This window comes from Pygocentrus nattereri, chromosome 19, assembly GCF_015220715.1.
Source record: "Pygocentrus nattereri isolate fPygNat1 chromosome 19, fPygNat1.pri, whole genome shotgun sequence".
Lineage (NCBI taxonomy): Eukaryota > Metazoa > Chordata > Actinopteri > Characiformes > Serrasalmidae > Pygocentrus > Pygocentrus nattereri.
Genome location: NC_051229.1, coordinates 22,249,548 through 22,266,021, shown reverse-complemented (window position 1 = coordinate 22,266,021; position 16,474 = coordinate 22,249,548). Strand labels below are relative to the sequence as shown.

Here is a 16,474-nt window from a genome sequence, read left to right as displayed (position 1 = left end):
GAAATGTGGCAAAAGGTTGAAAAGTTCAAGGGGGCTGAATACTTTTGCAACCCACTGTATATTGAGGTCTATTACTTATTCATCTAGTAATTAAAATTCCATCACATTTCTCCTTTGCTCTCTGTTAGGGCATCCCCAAAGGAACTATGCACTCCATGGGCTGGTTAGGTCAAAGATCAGAGAATTAGGGCCAGCGGTATCTGTCATCGCTCAGCGCACAGCATGGGTCAGATGAACTAGCATGACATAACACTCATTAAGGTAAATCAGCTCCCAGAGTTATGCAATATTTATATAACAGTGACCAATCACAGAGCCTCTAGAGAGAACAGAACTGAAGGCCACTGTCCTGATGCACTGATCTGTTGCTGTATTGTGCTCCAGGGGATGATTTCTCAGTCCTAGATTAAAAAGCTTTTTCGATGGAGAATACCCGCTGGAATCTTAATCTGTGATTTGAATGCACACCCTACAGGTCGCTTGTATAAAAGCAGATCAGAGTGTGTGCAGAGACTGCACAATCAAAATCTGTCTGTGAAGCTTCAACAGTCACTTAAAGATCTTTTACAGGCCTATTAAACAGATTTTACTAGAGCTGTTTTTTTTAAGATAAAATGACTTAACAGAATAACAAAGCATGTGCAGCCTGTCACCACGCAAGATTACAAATAAGATAGGAAACAGGGCAAAAATACATATAAATGTGTCCATCAGGCTGTGTTTCCTACTTTAAAAGAGACCAGTAGGGGAATTATCATCATGTAAATTACCAACAAATCACTGCCAATTTGCTGAGATTTTTAAATTCATTATCAATTTTTAATTGATTACTTTTTTGATCAAACATCTGAGTTTAACTAGGTAATCATGAGAGTCCTATTTTATACAGCTATACAGTTTATACAGTTATGCACTTAAAATTAAGACACCCACATCAAGAAAGGATCCGTTTTAATGTCTATATTGGATCTTAAACTACACTTTTGATCAACGAGGTGCTCAACAGTTGCAATATCTCCCTCTACAGGCAGATATGTGCATTACAGTTCCCTATCTCTGGTTTGCTGTTTGTTCTGTAAAACTTGTCTTGTCACTGATGTACGTTTTTCAAAAGTTAATAACGTTGGAAAAATCTAGAAACATTGAATTCTATTGTGTTTTGTGAGTTTAAACCCAACCTTGAAACCCAAGCTCAAATGATTCTCTAAATAGGTCAGTGCTAGGTTTGAGATGAGGTTCTAGCTCAGGTGTGTCAGGCTCCATTTCTCACAGGCCAAAACACTGCAGATGTCAATACATTGCCTCATTATACACACCTGATTCAGCTCATAAGCTAACGTTAAGCTAAGCTAATAGCAAGACTTTCATGAACTGAATTCAGAGCATTAGATGATGATAAAGGCTAATCTCTGCAGCACTTTGGCCCAGAAGGTCCCCAGTTTGACACGACTATTCTAGCTGGACCAGGTGTAGACGGAATTATTTATGTGTAATGAGTTGACAGACTAATTCTGAACATTAGCATTTATGCTAGCAGTCCTCCACAGAATGAGTGTTTTTGCTCATGTTTTCCCACATCAATGAAAGCTACAAGCTTTGGTTGATTCAACACATGATTGTGTGATTGTAGACATTTAGCTAAGCCAACTAGAAATCAAGATTGTCACAGTATGTCAAAATAGTCCTCATACTCTGAACGTTTTGTGTTTCACCCACTCTAACACACCTGATTCAAACAATAAACTACATTTCAAGTCCTTTATGAGCTGGGTCAGGTGTGTTCGAGCACAAAATATACGGATTAAGAACCTCTGGTGTAACAGATGTTGAGGCGCATGTCTGGTAAGCTTGGTTATGACTTCTCCAATTCCTTCTTTCTTAACTCCACTCTCCGGATTTTACCGCTCACTGTTTTGGGCAGCTGGTCCACAAACTCAATCTATGAGGAAACAAAAAATTCAGTGACCAAATGTACAATAAAGACACTCTTCCATAAATGTAATCTGTTCTTTTTACTCTTTGAGATTGAAATGTTGTCTAGAGATGTAGCAATGCAGTTCCTTCAGCCCTGATCCTCCCATCGTGAGTGTGAGAGAATATTTCTATTTTCTTAGATAATATAACTATACAGTAGATAGAGACAGTACATTAAAGTTAGTAAAACCAGAGACATTATGAAGGAGGAGGAGACTTTCACTGCATGACAAATGAATGAGAAAGCTCATGATGCTGAACATGCTGTTGGTTCATGGGGAAAGTCCCACCCTTCAGTAAAAAGAGCAAACTGGCTTGCTGGTAAAGCCACAAGCAGGAAAAGCCCTCCTCTTTGTGGAGATATGTACATGCGCAGTACCAACAGCAAGCAGATAAAAATATTATTTGAGCGAAATTCAATAAAGTATTTACACAGATTTTGTCAGATTTTACCACTGATTTCAAATCTGTTTTTGAAACTTTGTGACTTTCAGTTCTAAGTTTATAGGATCTCTCCCTATTCAAAGAGACAGGAGTCAGGTCTTGTATGACTGTAAATAACTGCCCAAGGTCGTTGCCAACATGGCTTCTGAGTGGACAGACTTTCCTATAAGGATTTTGGTAAAACCACTCCATTTTAGTCAAGATATGTTAGCCTGCCAATTACTTTAAATACAGTACATAAAGGCACTTTGAGGATGTGCATAGTGTAACAATCTGAACTGATAGGTTATTTTTGGATATACTTTCTTGACATTTTGACCATTTTACACTTTGTTTAATGACTTTCTATATTGAGCAGTAAGATGATTTTAGGCTCCCAGTCACTACATAAAATACACTTGGATCAGCTCTGATCTAAATTCTTCTGATCAGGACACCCTTGATATTACCTTGGACTAGAAACTACTGTGAGCACAAGAGGCAGAGGTACCTTGCAAGGGCATTTCTAAGGTGAGGATGCTTTGTGAGGATATTTATAGAGCACTGTCATTTATCAACATTGCTTAGCAAGGGTTCCAGACTGCTGCTTATGAGAGATATTTAGAACTTTTGTATGCAGAAAAGGATAGGAATTAGTAACCTTCCACAATCAAATGACATTCACTCCAGCAAATAACTGTGTGTCACATTCACACCAAGTTAAGCAATCAGTTACCCAAAAATAGGTTTATGCACATCCAAGTTATTTACATAAAGAAACATAGTTAAATTGACCATGTATAGCATCTGTTAAAGCTCATGAAGTAGGGCAACTTGCAGAAGTACCTAACAGTGCCACTTGATAGTGATGCCCCTGAAGTAACAGATTTATATGATTGAAGAAATGGATGACTTGAACAGTTCTCAGTTTTAAAATTACAATTTAATATGCATTTTTAATTGATTACATATTAAAATCATTTAGCACTTAGAATATTGTTATGCTTTTCAATTTAAGCAGCTATAAATAAACTGTTTGGCTTTTGCACTTTGTACTTCAAAGTCATAACTTGTAAATGCAGGTACCTTGCGGGGGTATTTATATGGAGCTGTGACATTCTTAACATGTGTCTGCAGTTCTCTAATTAGCTCATTTTGGTCCCTGGATTTGTACTCTGGAGTAAGCACCACAAACGCCTTCACAACCTGAGAGACAAAGACAAAAAGATATAGACGGAGAAATAAAATGCACATTCTATATTTCTCATCCAGAACATATTAAATTTGCAGCGATATCCTCTCTCCAATCTCATCAGAACTCCATTCACTCAGACTAAAACACAATCATAGTGTAACTGCTATACTGACTTGAATCTCTTACTATTTGTTTGTCATATTTCCACACCTACAGGTTACAAAACATGTTCCAACAGCACAAAGTTTTTGAGTGAAAACAATCTAGACTCAACAGGAACACTTTCAGCTTAAGTCTTCAACTGCCTACCTAATGCCTGGCTCACAATAGGACATAATCTGACCAATGATGTGACTGATTCACCCCTACTGACAAACGCAAATGGTGTCCTGATTTCAGGAATGACTTAACAAATATCTATCTTTCCAGATTATCCTGTGGTGTGAATAATCCAATCTTTACCCTCACATTCCCAAATCTACTCACTGTCCATTCTGAATCATACATATTAAACATATATGACTCAACATTCTGTAATACTGTAATCAACGAGAACGGATTTGAATGGAGGGCCCAGATGAATGTAAATACAAAATTAATGTTAAACTACACTGTAAGAAAACATATTTTTTAGTTTTACGTTGCTAAATTAACAAACAATTTACATAGTAATCTGTTTGTCATCTGCCACGTTTGTTTTGATCTAAAGTCATGTTTCTTCATGAGAAATTCTGCAAGATCACAGAACTTCCAGAGTGACTGGCCATTGATCCGGACTCTGAATTGTGAGCATAATTTGTGAGTGCTGTTCTGGGTGAATCTTGTAGTGTAGGGGAGTGATGACTGAAAGCAAAAGACAAAATCTGCAGAATCTGTGATTGTGTGTGGAGTGTCATGTTAGTACTTTTAAAAATCTTGTACTTGGCCTTATACTCTTCATATTATACTTACAGACTGCTCAAAAAAATCTGATGCTGAGATTCAACCACATTAATGACCATTCAATCACATTAATGACCATTCTGCCATGTGCTTGCCATTGATACACTACATGGCTTTAGTACTGGGACATCCCTATTAATTACTGAGTTCAGGTGTTTCAGATCAAAATGTACAGTGCAAAGCATCAGAGGGAGAGGTGTAAGCTCCCACTGGACTCTGGAGCAGTGGAAATGTATTCTGTGGACTTTTGAATCGTGCCTCTCTCTCTCTGGCAGTCTGACGGATGAGTCTGGATTTGGCAAATGCCAGTAGAACATTACCTGACTCACTGCATTATGCCAACTGTAAAGTTTGGTGGAGGAGGGATAATGCTATGGGGTCGTTTTCAGGGGTTGGTGTAGACCCCTTAGTTCCAGTGAAGGAAAGTATTTTTTCAAAAATTCTCTTTTGGCATTCAGTAAAATCCAGTTTTCCCCTCAATGTGTTACAAAGTGTGGGTAAACACAGAACAATGAGAAGTGATGACTCAAAATGGCTCATTAAAATTATAGCGAGCAGTTTGCCAGCCACCACTATGCACTTAATCTGCTGACAAGTGAATCATAGCCTAATACATATTTAGCCTTTTAAACACCTTTTCTCTATCTCTCTCTCACTCACTCAATTGCTCATCCAATCTCATTTGAGTCATCATCAGTGCGTGTATGAGAAATAGATCATTAGTGCTGCGCTGACCAAAGGCTATTTCATTTAGGAACACATTACCTCTCCTCTGACTTGATCAGGACTGCTAACCACTGCCGACTCAGCCACAGCCTTATGCTCTATTAGAGCATTCTCCACCTCAAAAGGACCAATTCTGTATCTGAAATAAACAGTCAAAAACTAGGAAGGCACAAAGCACAATTCACTGATTAGGGATATCAAGAGATGTGCTCTAATTTTAAACAACGTAACAGTGTCAAAGCTAAAAACACTGTGATCTTGTTAACATTAGTGATGTGACTTACTCTCAATATCTAATCTAATAGAGCACACCTTTAAATATTGTTAATCAAATGAAGCTCTATTAAGCTCTGTTATTTTACATTAAATTAAGCTCTATTATTTTACATTTTTAGACAGTTTCAGTGAATATAATTATTCAGAATCTTAAAATGAAAGTCTACTTTTTTCTATACCACTTTTTTAATTCTGTTATATTAAGTTGCTACCACATAAATCTTGAAAGGAGAAATAAGAAGCAGCACATACAGAACCCTAAAAAAGTCTTTGCGATCATCATGATCAGCACCATCCTTACACATCTTCCTCACCCTGCAGACAGTATGACATCATCAGCTCTGCCAACAAACCACAGGTATCCATCCTGGTCCATTACACCTCTGTCACCTGTCAGGTAGAAATCACCATGGTAACACTCTGCTGTTTTCTCTGGCTCTCCCTGCAGAAACAATCAAAAAAGTCAAAACTGACCACATATTTAGAGATGACCATAAGCACTAATCATGCATCATGACAAGCAGATTTGTTCTGCTTCATTAACTACTCTCAGTCTGGACATGTCAGTCAGTCTGGACATGTTATTGGCAGGTGAGCCTTTACTGAAATGACCATATGAGAAAATGAAAATGGAACATTCAATAATCCCAGTCCCAGAAACATTTTCATCATTTAAGGATTTATGTACATACATACACACATACTGCAGATTTGATTAGATAAATTGTATAAATTGTGAAGCAACAAAAATATGAAAATAAGTCATAAAAGAAATGTAACAAACTGTAAGAAAAACAAATAAATAAATGAACGTTCATACTAGTAAAAATATTCAATAATAAATAGTATGCATTCTACTTTAGCCATTACTCACTTAAAACAGAAAAGAAAGTACATACTGTGTATTCAGTGAATAGGGAGAAAGGTTTGTGTGGTTTCACTCTGATAGCCAGATTTCCTTCTGTTCCTCGAGGAACAACATGCCCCTCTTCATCCACCACCTGCAGCCACAGCAAAATCACTACAAGCACATTTACATATCAAGTACAATATTGCTTTTCTGTTGTTTTGAATACATATTTGATCTGATCAGCGGTATGAATGGATTTAAAACAATGACACTTCCACACAACATTTCTGTCTCTTTGCACGGCGATTGTTTACCTGCACGTCATATGCTGGAGATGCCTTACCAAAGGAACCAGGTCTAATCTCCATGCCTTTGAAAGTGCCAGCAATCAAAACCTAGCAAAGAAAGAATATGTCCAGTTCTAGATCATTGTTCCGATGCATTAGAGTATTCATATAATCCAACAAAAGCAGAGCATGGTGCCGTCACTCTGGGTGGGTAGGAGGGCCCTCCCTCTCCCTCCATCACTCAGCGTGATGTTTGCTAGCTGATGTAACAGAATTGTCAGTTTGCACTCTCCTCTAAGCATATCCGCCATCAAATGACAATGTGTTATAGGCAGTAAAAAAATGCGGCGGCTGGTGTCATGTAACCCAGAGAAAACGTGCTAGCTTACCCTCCCAGCTTCCCAGCATCATGTGACTTGCGGGAAACCTAGCTAGCAGACTAAAATTCAAGAGAAAATTGGGTAAAAATAAAATGAACAAAATAATGCAGGTCAATCATTACCCATGTCACTTTATTGGTTTTGCAATTCTAATCCAATGCTAGGTGTATTGCAATATGACCACTGACCACATTGTACAGATACTGTGCCCCATTACAGAGTTTTATTCCAAGTCTAATAATGCTCTTCATTAAACTAGACACACTTATTACATTAAGTATTAGAGTCAGCGATGTTAGATTAAAATGGGACAGATGACCTGAAGCAAGGACTAAACTCAAACTCGCAGTTTGGAGGTTCAGGAAAAAACTGTTTGGACTAAACTCTGCAGGAAGCACTCCTGATAAACAGTAAATAAAATACTCTTCTGTTACTACATTTTGTGACTACTTCTAGAATAATTAATATCATTGTAGCCATGCTGTATTTGTGTGATGTCTATTTGATATCTAAATACAAAAAAAAAGACATGAAATTGAGTTTGAATTTCAAATAACCGCACACTAAAGCAACATTAACATCCTTTTAGGCCACATTCATACACTGATATGATCACAGTAGTGTGGCTCTTCCAGTCTACTATGCTGGAAATATGGAGCAGTGTGGTACAACATGTTACAGTTACAGATCCATGATCATGCATTTTGTTGTCACTTCCACTGCCAAGGGACCTGTGCTGTATGAGCGAGTCTCAGTCATGAATTTGCTTACTCCTCTTGCTGGGATACCAAGAGTTCTGAATGGTGATGTGCAAGTGGAACCAGAAATAATGCAGACCAGTAGTCAAATGCCAGAATCACCAGGCTTTGTCACTCAGGTGAGTTTGGTATTTCTATCCCCAAGAAACAAAGTGACCATGAAGTGCCACAAGTGTTCTTTGAGTGATGCCAGAGAAGAACCACTTTTGTTTCCCTGAAGAACTGAAAAAGAAATTTGTGAGTGTGAAGAACCTTTTGAAGGTTTACATTATGTGCACACTCACAAATCTCATTCCCAAAGTGGTTCAGTAAAGAACTAAAAGTGTTTCTATGCCATTGAGCAGAGAAACCTTTTTGGCACCTATATTAAAGAGGGTACTGTTGACAGTGTTGACAATGTAGAAAACTGTGTCACTGCCACGCAACCTCTAGAACAATGTTCTCAACCCTGGTCCTAGAGGACCCCATGCCATGCACATTTTAGTGTTTTCTCTGCTCCCAACTGACCTGATCCAACTAAGCTGCCCTTCCTGAGTTGAAGTGCGTGTGTTTCAGCAGGGAAAACGCAAAAAATGTGCAAGGCAGGGGGTCCTCCAGGACCAGGGTCGGGAACTGCTGCTCTAGTAAACTCTGTCTACATTCACAAGCACAGGCTGAATATTAGGAAAGTTGCATAATAGCTCTGGATTCAAGTTAGTTAATGTACCACACTGCCCAGTGGAAAAATGAGGGAAGAAAACAAACCTGAATTGAATATTATAGCTTGCAATCTAAATATGACCAAATTTAATAATTCAGAACCTAAGGCCCATACCAATTAAGTATGTTAGATTATGGACCAGGTTCCCAGAACCAGATCAGACATAAGCCTAAACTGAAAAGGATTTTCAGTGGTGAATCATCACTGGCATCATATTTTGGTTCTAAATCCTTTCTAATTTAATGCTTTTAAGACATTTAATAACTGCATCAAATGGTTCACTGGGATAGTACTAGGCATTATCACAAGACTGATGTAGCAGCTGCTTAAAAGGATGTTTTTAAGAGTTGCTTTCTCTTTCCTTAACTATTTCCTTAACCATTTCTCTTTCCTTTTCCTTAACCTTAACCATTTAATGTGAACCTGTACAGCATGTAGAATGTCCTATTACTATTAGCTCTGCATAATGGCATTTCATCAATCTTAGTTATCTACCACATTTTAAAACCACTGTGGGAATTACAGAACCACACAAAGAAACCCTACACTCAAGGGGTAGATAAGAAAAGCATGTTTAATTTTATAGAAATTATTTTTCATTTTTCACTTTAACTCATTGCAACAGGCAGACAAATCCTGTACAGATTCTAAACTTTCAATGATAATTGTAAGCGGAAGGGGATATGTCCTATTATAATTTTAATCTGTGTGTGCAGTCTTGTTTTCCAGGAGGAAGACTTCTTCTTTAATATTAAAATAAATGGACAGAAATAAGAAAAGGTGCACATTTGAACTGTAAATGCAAAGGAAATTTACTTCATTATGTAAATTGCTTGTGCGCTATATGGTAAATTGAATGTATATCAAAAACTTCTAAGGCTGAATGTAAATGAAATTTCTGAGCAACAGATGTGAAAAGCATTCCTTCTTTACTCACAGTCTCAGTCTGCCCATATCCCTCATATATGTCCAGGCCTGTGAGTTCTCTCCATTTACTCATCACCTCAGGGTTAATGGGCTCTCCTGCAGACAGACAGTGCTCCAGAGCCTGAAAATGAAACCTGACACATGCACACCAAGCTCAAGATGCTGCTCTCTTTGCTATTTCTTTTCTAATCCTCACATACTTTTATTGTGTATTTCACACTGTATTGTTGCCACTTCTTTAATGCTATTCATCTAATTCTGAAACAAATGCCATCTGTGTATATAAGAAAACTGATCTGTACTGAAATGAACTGAATGACAGTTTGCTTGTACATCACCTGGACGGATCCTCCTGTACCAACATCCGATAGGCTGTCGGAGCTGTGCAGAAGGTGCTGATGGGATAGCTGGAGAGAGTCTAAAGAAGAATGGTTTCAGGGGTTCATACTAATGAGATTTCATCTACAGAAATGCCTTAGTTTGTGAACTGACAAAACCTTGTGAACAGCATAGCCAAAAGCTGGTTTGGTTCATATTGACAGATTAAACATTTGTAAGTGGGAATAAATTAGCTCTGATACAAATATAAATAACTAAAAAAAAGTTTTGATGTAACATCCTGTGAAAAGTGAATGTGAAGAGTACTAAAAACTAATATTCCACTATGGCAACAGTGCAGTGTTCTCAACTGTTGTGCTATAATTTCCATTTTATGGTAAGGCCTGATAAAAAATACAACCGTGTACTCTCATATCTTACAGATGATATGTTTTGCAGTGGACGAAGACCAAAACTGGAATGTACACCCAAAAATAACATTGAAATTTCATCCAGTTAGCATATAATGTTGCTAATAAGATCTTTTAGAAATGCACCTTGAGGACTGTTTGTGTATTGAAGCGTGGCATATGGTGTGCAAACATACACGCTCCCTGCGTCCACACAGCAAACACACTGCTCCAAGCAGACTTGGCCCAGCCTGTGTCCGAAGTATTCCAAAACACATCGCTATCAGTGAGATCTAACCAGTACCTACACGAACACATACACTAATTAATTATACTGTACATACACAGACTTTCTAAAACAATCAATTTACATGATCCAAACTGACTCTGTTTGCAAGTTACAGATAAATAAAGAAACAAATAAATAAGCAAATTAGCACAGCCTATTTATGCATTACACAGTTTCTGTGTCTGCATGCTCTATATCAGTAGTCTTAGACTCCAGTCCCCATTGACCCACCATTCTCTGCATACTTGCTTACTATTGGGCAACAAAACACATGATTTACCCTTTCAGTACAAACAAATGAAACGCATCTTTTGTGAAAAGCAGGTTACCCCTGTTGGTCTCTGGTATTTCAACATATACTTCTCTACTGAAAATGTATGAACATAAACACACCTGCCATTGACAGTAAGCCCCAGGCCATAGCTACAGTGGCTGTGAAGGGTCATTTTGGGTGACCCAGTGGTACCACTGGTGAAGAAGATGGTCATGGGCTCATCACTCCTAGTGTCCACACAAACATGGTCAGCAGAGGCACTCCTGCACAAGAAGAGGGTACACATACTTTTTGGAAACTACACATTCACAAATCATCACCTCGTGTAAGTAAAGTAAATGTGTTCTCATGAGTTTCATGGTGGAAATCACAGTGGAAAATAATCTCACTTTGTAAAAAATCTGAGGGAATCCAGTTCTGAGTTATTGCTGAGCTATCGCTCAGAACTCATTTCTGATGCAGGTCTAAGGACGAGGGTTAAGTCCAGTTGTTTCTCTAATGCTCTTCCATCTGATGCAACAGGCCAGACTTCCTCCCAGCAGATATGGTGTCAGCAGATATATTGCATGGCATGCCCAATTTGTTCAGAATCAATACTGGTGTGTCAATTAAGCACACACAGAGTGTTTTTCTGTTTTTATCCATTATGCTTTGCATGAAATGCCCACTGCTCTGAATTGACATGAGCAATGAAAATAGGAATCTGTGGAAACACTATCACATATCATATGCATATCATTTAAAACCTGGTTTTCTTTTCCTGACATAAATTTTGATGTGCTATGCAAACTGAATATCCATTTCGTAGTCGTAGTTCGTGCATTTCAGCCTGGAATGCTTTTTGTAGGAGGCACAATACAAGACAGCCAATCAGAACATCCATTCCATTTATATATCAGTCTTAAAGGTGCAGTAATAAAAACAGCCTGTTGCATTTTAAGACAGAAATGGTCAAGCAAAAATGAAAAATGATTTTGATGCTACATAAAAGCAAACATTATATACATTATATGGTCAAAATATGTGGACACCTCTTGTAATTACGGAGTTCAAGTGTTTCAGGCAGTCATTGTTAATAGGTGTATAAAACCATCCACTCAACAATCTTAGACAATCATTATGTGTAGAATGGGTCATACTGAAGAGGTCATTGACTTTAAATGTGGCGTAAAGTACGCCGCCAATTGAGTCTGGAGCAGTGGAAACATTCTCTGGAGTCATGAAGCGCACATTACTATCTGGCAGTCTGACTGACAAATCTGGGTTTGGCAGATGCCAGGAAAACGCTACTTAGCGGAATGCATAGTGGCAATAGTAATGTTTGGTGGAGAAGGGATAATGGAAGATAAGTCCATAAAGAAACAGTCTGATGAGTTTGGTGTGGAGGACTTCCAGTGGCCTGCACAGAGTCCTGACTTTAATCCCAGTGAACACCTTTGGGATCAACTGGTACATTGATTGTGAGCCAGGCATTCTTTTTCAGCAACAGTGAATGACTTCACAAATGCTCTTTTGATTGAATGGGTAAAAATTCCCACAGACACACTCCAGAGTGGAGGCTGTTACAGCCAAAAAGAGGGGCCAACTCCATATTAATACCCAAGGTTTTGGAATAGGATGTCCAACAAGCTCATACTTTTGGCCATACAGTGTACTTTAGAACTAGAATTAAGTGGACAAACTCTCACCCCATAAGGGCTGTAATGTCGGCCCATCCTGAATGCGCCCTACTGGACAGCAGGAGTTTAGAGGTCAGTGCAGCACACTGTGGAGTCAAAGCCTCTAACATTGGAGCCATACTCTCATCTGTGATCACACACTTGGCCCCAGAGACCTGCAGTCGGTGCAGGATGTCTCTGGCTGTAAGCTGGGTGGTTCCAGGGATCAGAACTGCACCTGTGGGAGTAAGAGAGAGAGTCAAAAGGAAAATATGTCCTCCAGAACTGGGGCAAGATCCTTTTCAATGCATGCACTTCAACTTTACTTCAGATAATTATTTGAAGAGCTGAAACTGAACTTACAATTGATATTCACTGCTATATTTTTAAGTAGCTTTTTTGTTCAAGTTCAAGCCACAAGGTTTGAGGTGAAGTATCTCTAGAATATGATGGAGCTAATTTTCATCTCATTTCAATTTTCATTTCATTTCAACATTTCCAATTTATGACTGATACAATAAACTGTAACGGCTGCAATAAAATGACTGCCACAAAACATTTAGGCTACAATTTCCTGATAGAGTGTTACACCTCATCTCAGAGTAGTCTGCAGAGTCAGTGATATCACAGTCAGTGAAACACAAAGAGAAACCAAGCCTCTAAAAGAGAACTCAAACTCCTCCGAGGCAGCACAATAATGCAAGTAGTTCATGTTTGAGTTTAACATTGTAACTCAGCTCATACAGAAGAAAAAAAAATCACAAATCAGTGGCTGCTACTAAAAGATAACAGAGAATTAAGGCAAGGAGTTAAATATGAGTGTAAGGCATGATTACAACAGATTAGAACAGTTAGGGAGTTCATGCAGAGGTTGGAGATCATGATACAAGTACTTTTACAGTCTAAGGCTGGTCTTAAATTTGTCCTAGAACTCCCCAAGTGATATTCTACTGCAAGAAAAAAAAAACTTATATACCATACAGCATAATAGCAACAGTAAGAGAGGGGCCAATCCCATTATAGGGCCCATGTCTTGGAAAACCAAGACAAAAAACAGCAAATTTACGAGCACCCACCTGAAGCGGTACAGCTATATTTGACCACACTGACATTATAAATGTGTTTCAATTCTGGCTTTTTGAATGACGTATAGTACAAGGCACAACCACAACAAAGCTTAATGTATCAGTCTTAAAGGCACAGTAAAAAAAAACTGCATGTTTAATTGTAAGGGATAAAGAGAGGTTAGAAAATAGTCAAGTAAAAATAATTGTTTTTTTGTGATTGCTTTTGGGACTTGGTTACAAAACGCTGCACAAACATCATTAGTGGACCATAGAGGGAAATAGAAAGAAATATCTGAGTAAGATAGGATATGGGCCTTTTTAAACAGCAGCTCCCCAGCGGTTTGCAGTGTTTCCCAGATGATCCAGATCCACACACAGGGACAGAGCAAAAATGTGGACTTGCTGGAGAACCGCTGCTAAATTTGACACCTGGATTTGAGAAGAGCCAGTCTGACTGGCTATAAGCACCATATGTGAAGCAAGTAATCACTGCAATCCACCTTTTCATATATATACTTTTACGACTCCACAGATGTGACTCTGCATGTAGGTGATCTTGTTTTTAATGGAAATCATAGCTATTCCTCACCGTCCAGCCATGACAACAAAGCTCAAGCACTTAAAACTATTTCATCAAATATGAAATGAACAGAATTTCTCAGTTAGCTGGATAACTTGGGTCGAAACAGAAGACTGTCCAAAGCAAGAATCTTTTACATTCCTTCCTATTGCACAGTCTTTATTTTTGGCTCAATTTATCTGCCTAAATGATAAATCCTGTTTTGTGAAAGTCCCACTGGGCAGAAATGTGTTTACCTGTTCTGAGACAGGCGATGTTGACCAGCCACCACTCCGGAACTCGGGGGAGGACCAAGAAGACCCGGTCCCCTCTCGCCAAACCGCATTCTTCACTCAGAACATTAGCAAGCTTTCTAGAGTGAAAGCCCAACTCTTCAAAACTCCACCTGATCTCTCTACCATCATCATTCACCCACCAGAAAGCAGGAAGAGAGGACTTTTCATTTGCCTACAATTTCACAGAACAACACATAGTAAACTTATTTTGATTGAAACAGTATCATTAAACATGTTTAGTGTAATTAAACGGCTGCATACAAAATACACTTACCCAAACTGCGGAAAAGGGTCAGAATTATCAATCATTTTCAATGTCATGTTCTTTAACTGCAATTATCCCACACTCTTAAAAAAGATGGATCTACTAAAGAACCCATCAAAAAGACAATGGTTTTACAGTATATAGAACCATGAAAACTCAAAGAAGCCAGATCATGATGCAAAGAACACTTAAGAACGTAAATGGTTTTTTTCGTGTTTATGGTAATACATAGAACCACTGCCTTTACTAAAGAATCCTTGAAGAACCATCTTTTTAAAAAGTGTACTCTATATTAGTACTTCTGATTTTCAGGTCACTTTCAACTGTATTTGTAAAAGGTTTATTTACAAAAGAGAAACTACTCATGAAGGCAAGATGAAGACAGAATGGAATAAGTGCTTTTCCCCAAACCGTATCTCTATCTGATGCATGTGTGGTGTAAAGTTAGTTACCACAGACAATAATTCTGAGCTCATTAACTGAAGCACCTGCCCTTTGGTTTCTATGACGAGTTTCATCTCAAATGGTTTTCAATCCTTTTTTTTTTAAAATAAAAAATACAAGGAAATACATTGAAATTACCCTCCATTGTGATCACCTAATATAATATAACACCAATGTGTACCGATACAGAATTCAAGGTGCTACATTAGTAATATAGTGTGATAAACATACTAGATTCAGGCCCTGAAATAAATGAACATGGCTGAGCTCATATTACTAACAGCTCTGACTTTTCTCCTGTTGTGTCTTCTCCAGCTATGCACTACGCAGTCTGGTTTCTCACCTCAACTAACTCCATATTTATTAACACTATGTAAATATGTACGTGGTTCATGTGGTTTCAAATCATCACTAAAGCCCTGCATGAACTGGTTTGTACAACAGAATGGACACAGTTGCTCTGCAGAACCTCAGCTCTGATGATCTTGGCAAGGCAAGTTTATTTACACAGCATATATGATACACACAGGCAATTCAACGCGAGTTGAAACAAAGGAAATAAGTGTTATTAAAATGAGCTTTTCAAGGGTAAAGTGCAGTAAGAATAGAGTGCAAGTAATAGAGCTCAATCATAGGGGAACGAAAAGAGAAATGTTTTTTAACATGGATTTTAAAAGTCTACATTTGGAACACAAGCTCTGCTGTCCCTTTCGTTCCAGCTGTACGCAGCATAACTGCTAAATACTGCTTCACCATTTGGGCTCTGCTAGCTGAGTGCATGAATCTAAAGACCTACTCGGTTTATATATTTTAAACATATCCGAGATGTGTTCTGGGCCTAAAGCGATCAGTGATAAAACTAGCAGCAGCATTCTGAATGAACTGCAGCTCTTTAATGGTCTTTTGGGTTAAAAGTAAGCTAAAAAAATGAGCAGAGTTCGCTGGAATGTTTTGTGCTGTCAAAATTGGCCAGGTCTGTTTCTGTCCCTCCCTCCCAACCTCAGCAATGGCAGCAGCGCCTTCATACCTTTTCTTTAGTCTCCCAGACGTCGAGCACGTCTCTGGCGAAGTTAAACTGGGCTGGAACTCGAGGCTTGTATGTCTGTTTCACACTCTCGTAGTCGGTGAAGTTTTTGGGGGCTGATGTTTTGTATCTGACCGCTGGTAGCCCCCGTGTTCGTCTCCACGCGCTCGCGCTCGCCTTGTAGTCGGTTTTCGTGAAATTTACTGAGCAACGAAATGTAAACAAACGCATTTTCTCACGTGCACGTTCAAAGAACGGTTATATAAGATTGTAATTTTTGTCAGAAACTGAGGACCTGCTCTGCTTTACCGTCCTCCACTTCCTCAGAAATAGTACTGTTTATCAGTCCACTAATCCCTCCTCTCATTCTTCTCGCGTTTTTTCCTTCAGTCGCGGCTGTTCGAGCGGTCGTCCCACACCTCACAGCAGCGA

The 16,474-nt window shown here is 38.6% G+C and overlaps 1 protein-coding gene across 3 annotated transcripts; it reads right to left on the bottom strand.

Annotated features, from left to right (window-relative positions):
- Positions 1-797: 797 nt before the first annotated feature.
- acsm3 (acyl-CoA synthetase medium chain family member 3) lies at positions 798-16,424 on the bottom strand. Of its 3 annotated transcripts, XM_017699184.2 has the most exons (13): positions 16,046-16,418; positions 14,271-14,481; positions 12,418-12,625; positions 10,849-10,992; positions 10,314-10,470; positions 9,777-9,856; positions 9,449-9,572; positions 6,701-6,781; positions 6,436-6,537; positions 5,851-5,978; positions 5,300-5,399; positions 3,484-3,603; positions 798-1,939 (listed from the first exon to the last, which is right to left on the bottom strand). In XM_017699184.2, the coding sequence occupies exons 1-13, from the start codon at positions 16,271-16,273 to the stop codon at positions 1,853-1,855; spliced, it is 1,770 nt and encodes a 589-aa protein (XP_017554673.2). In that variant the 5' UTR covers positions 16,274-16,418; the 3' UTR covers positions 798-1,852. The 3 variants fall into 3 exon arrangements, 2 of the variants coding, with proteins under 2 accessions (XP_017554673.2, XP_037386854.1); XR_005129084.1 differs by lacking the exons at positions 798-1,939; positions 3,484-3,603 and having other exon boundaries at positions 5,851-5,926; positions 16,046-16,424; XM_037530957.1 differs by lacking the exons at positions 798-1,939; positions 3,484-3,603 and having other exon boundaries at positions 5,301-5,399; positions 5,838-5,978; positions 16,046-16,422.
- Between the last annotated feature and the right edge of the window lie 50 nt (positions 16,425-16,474).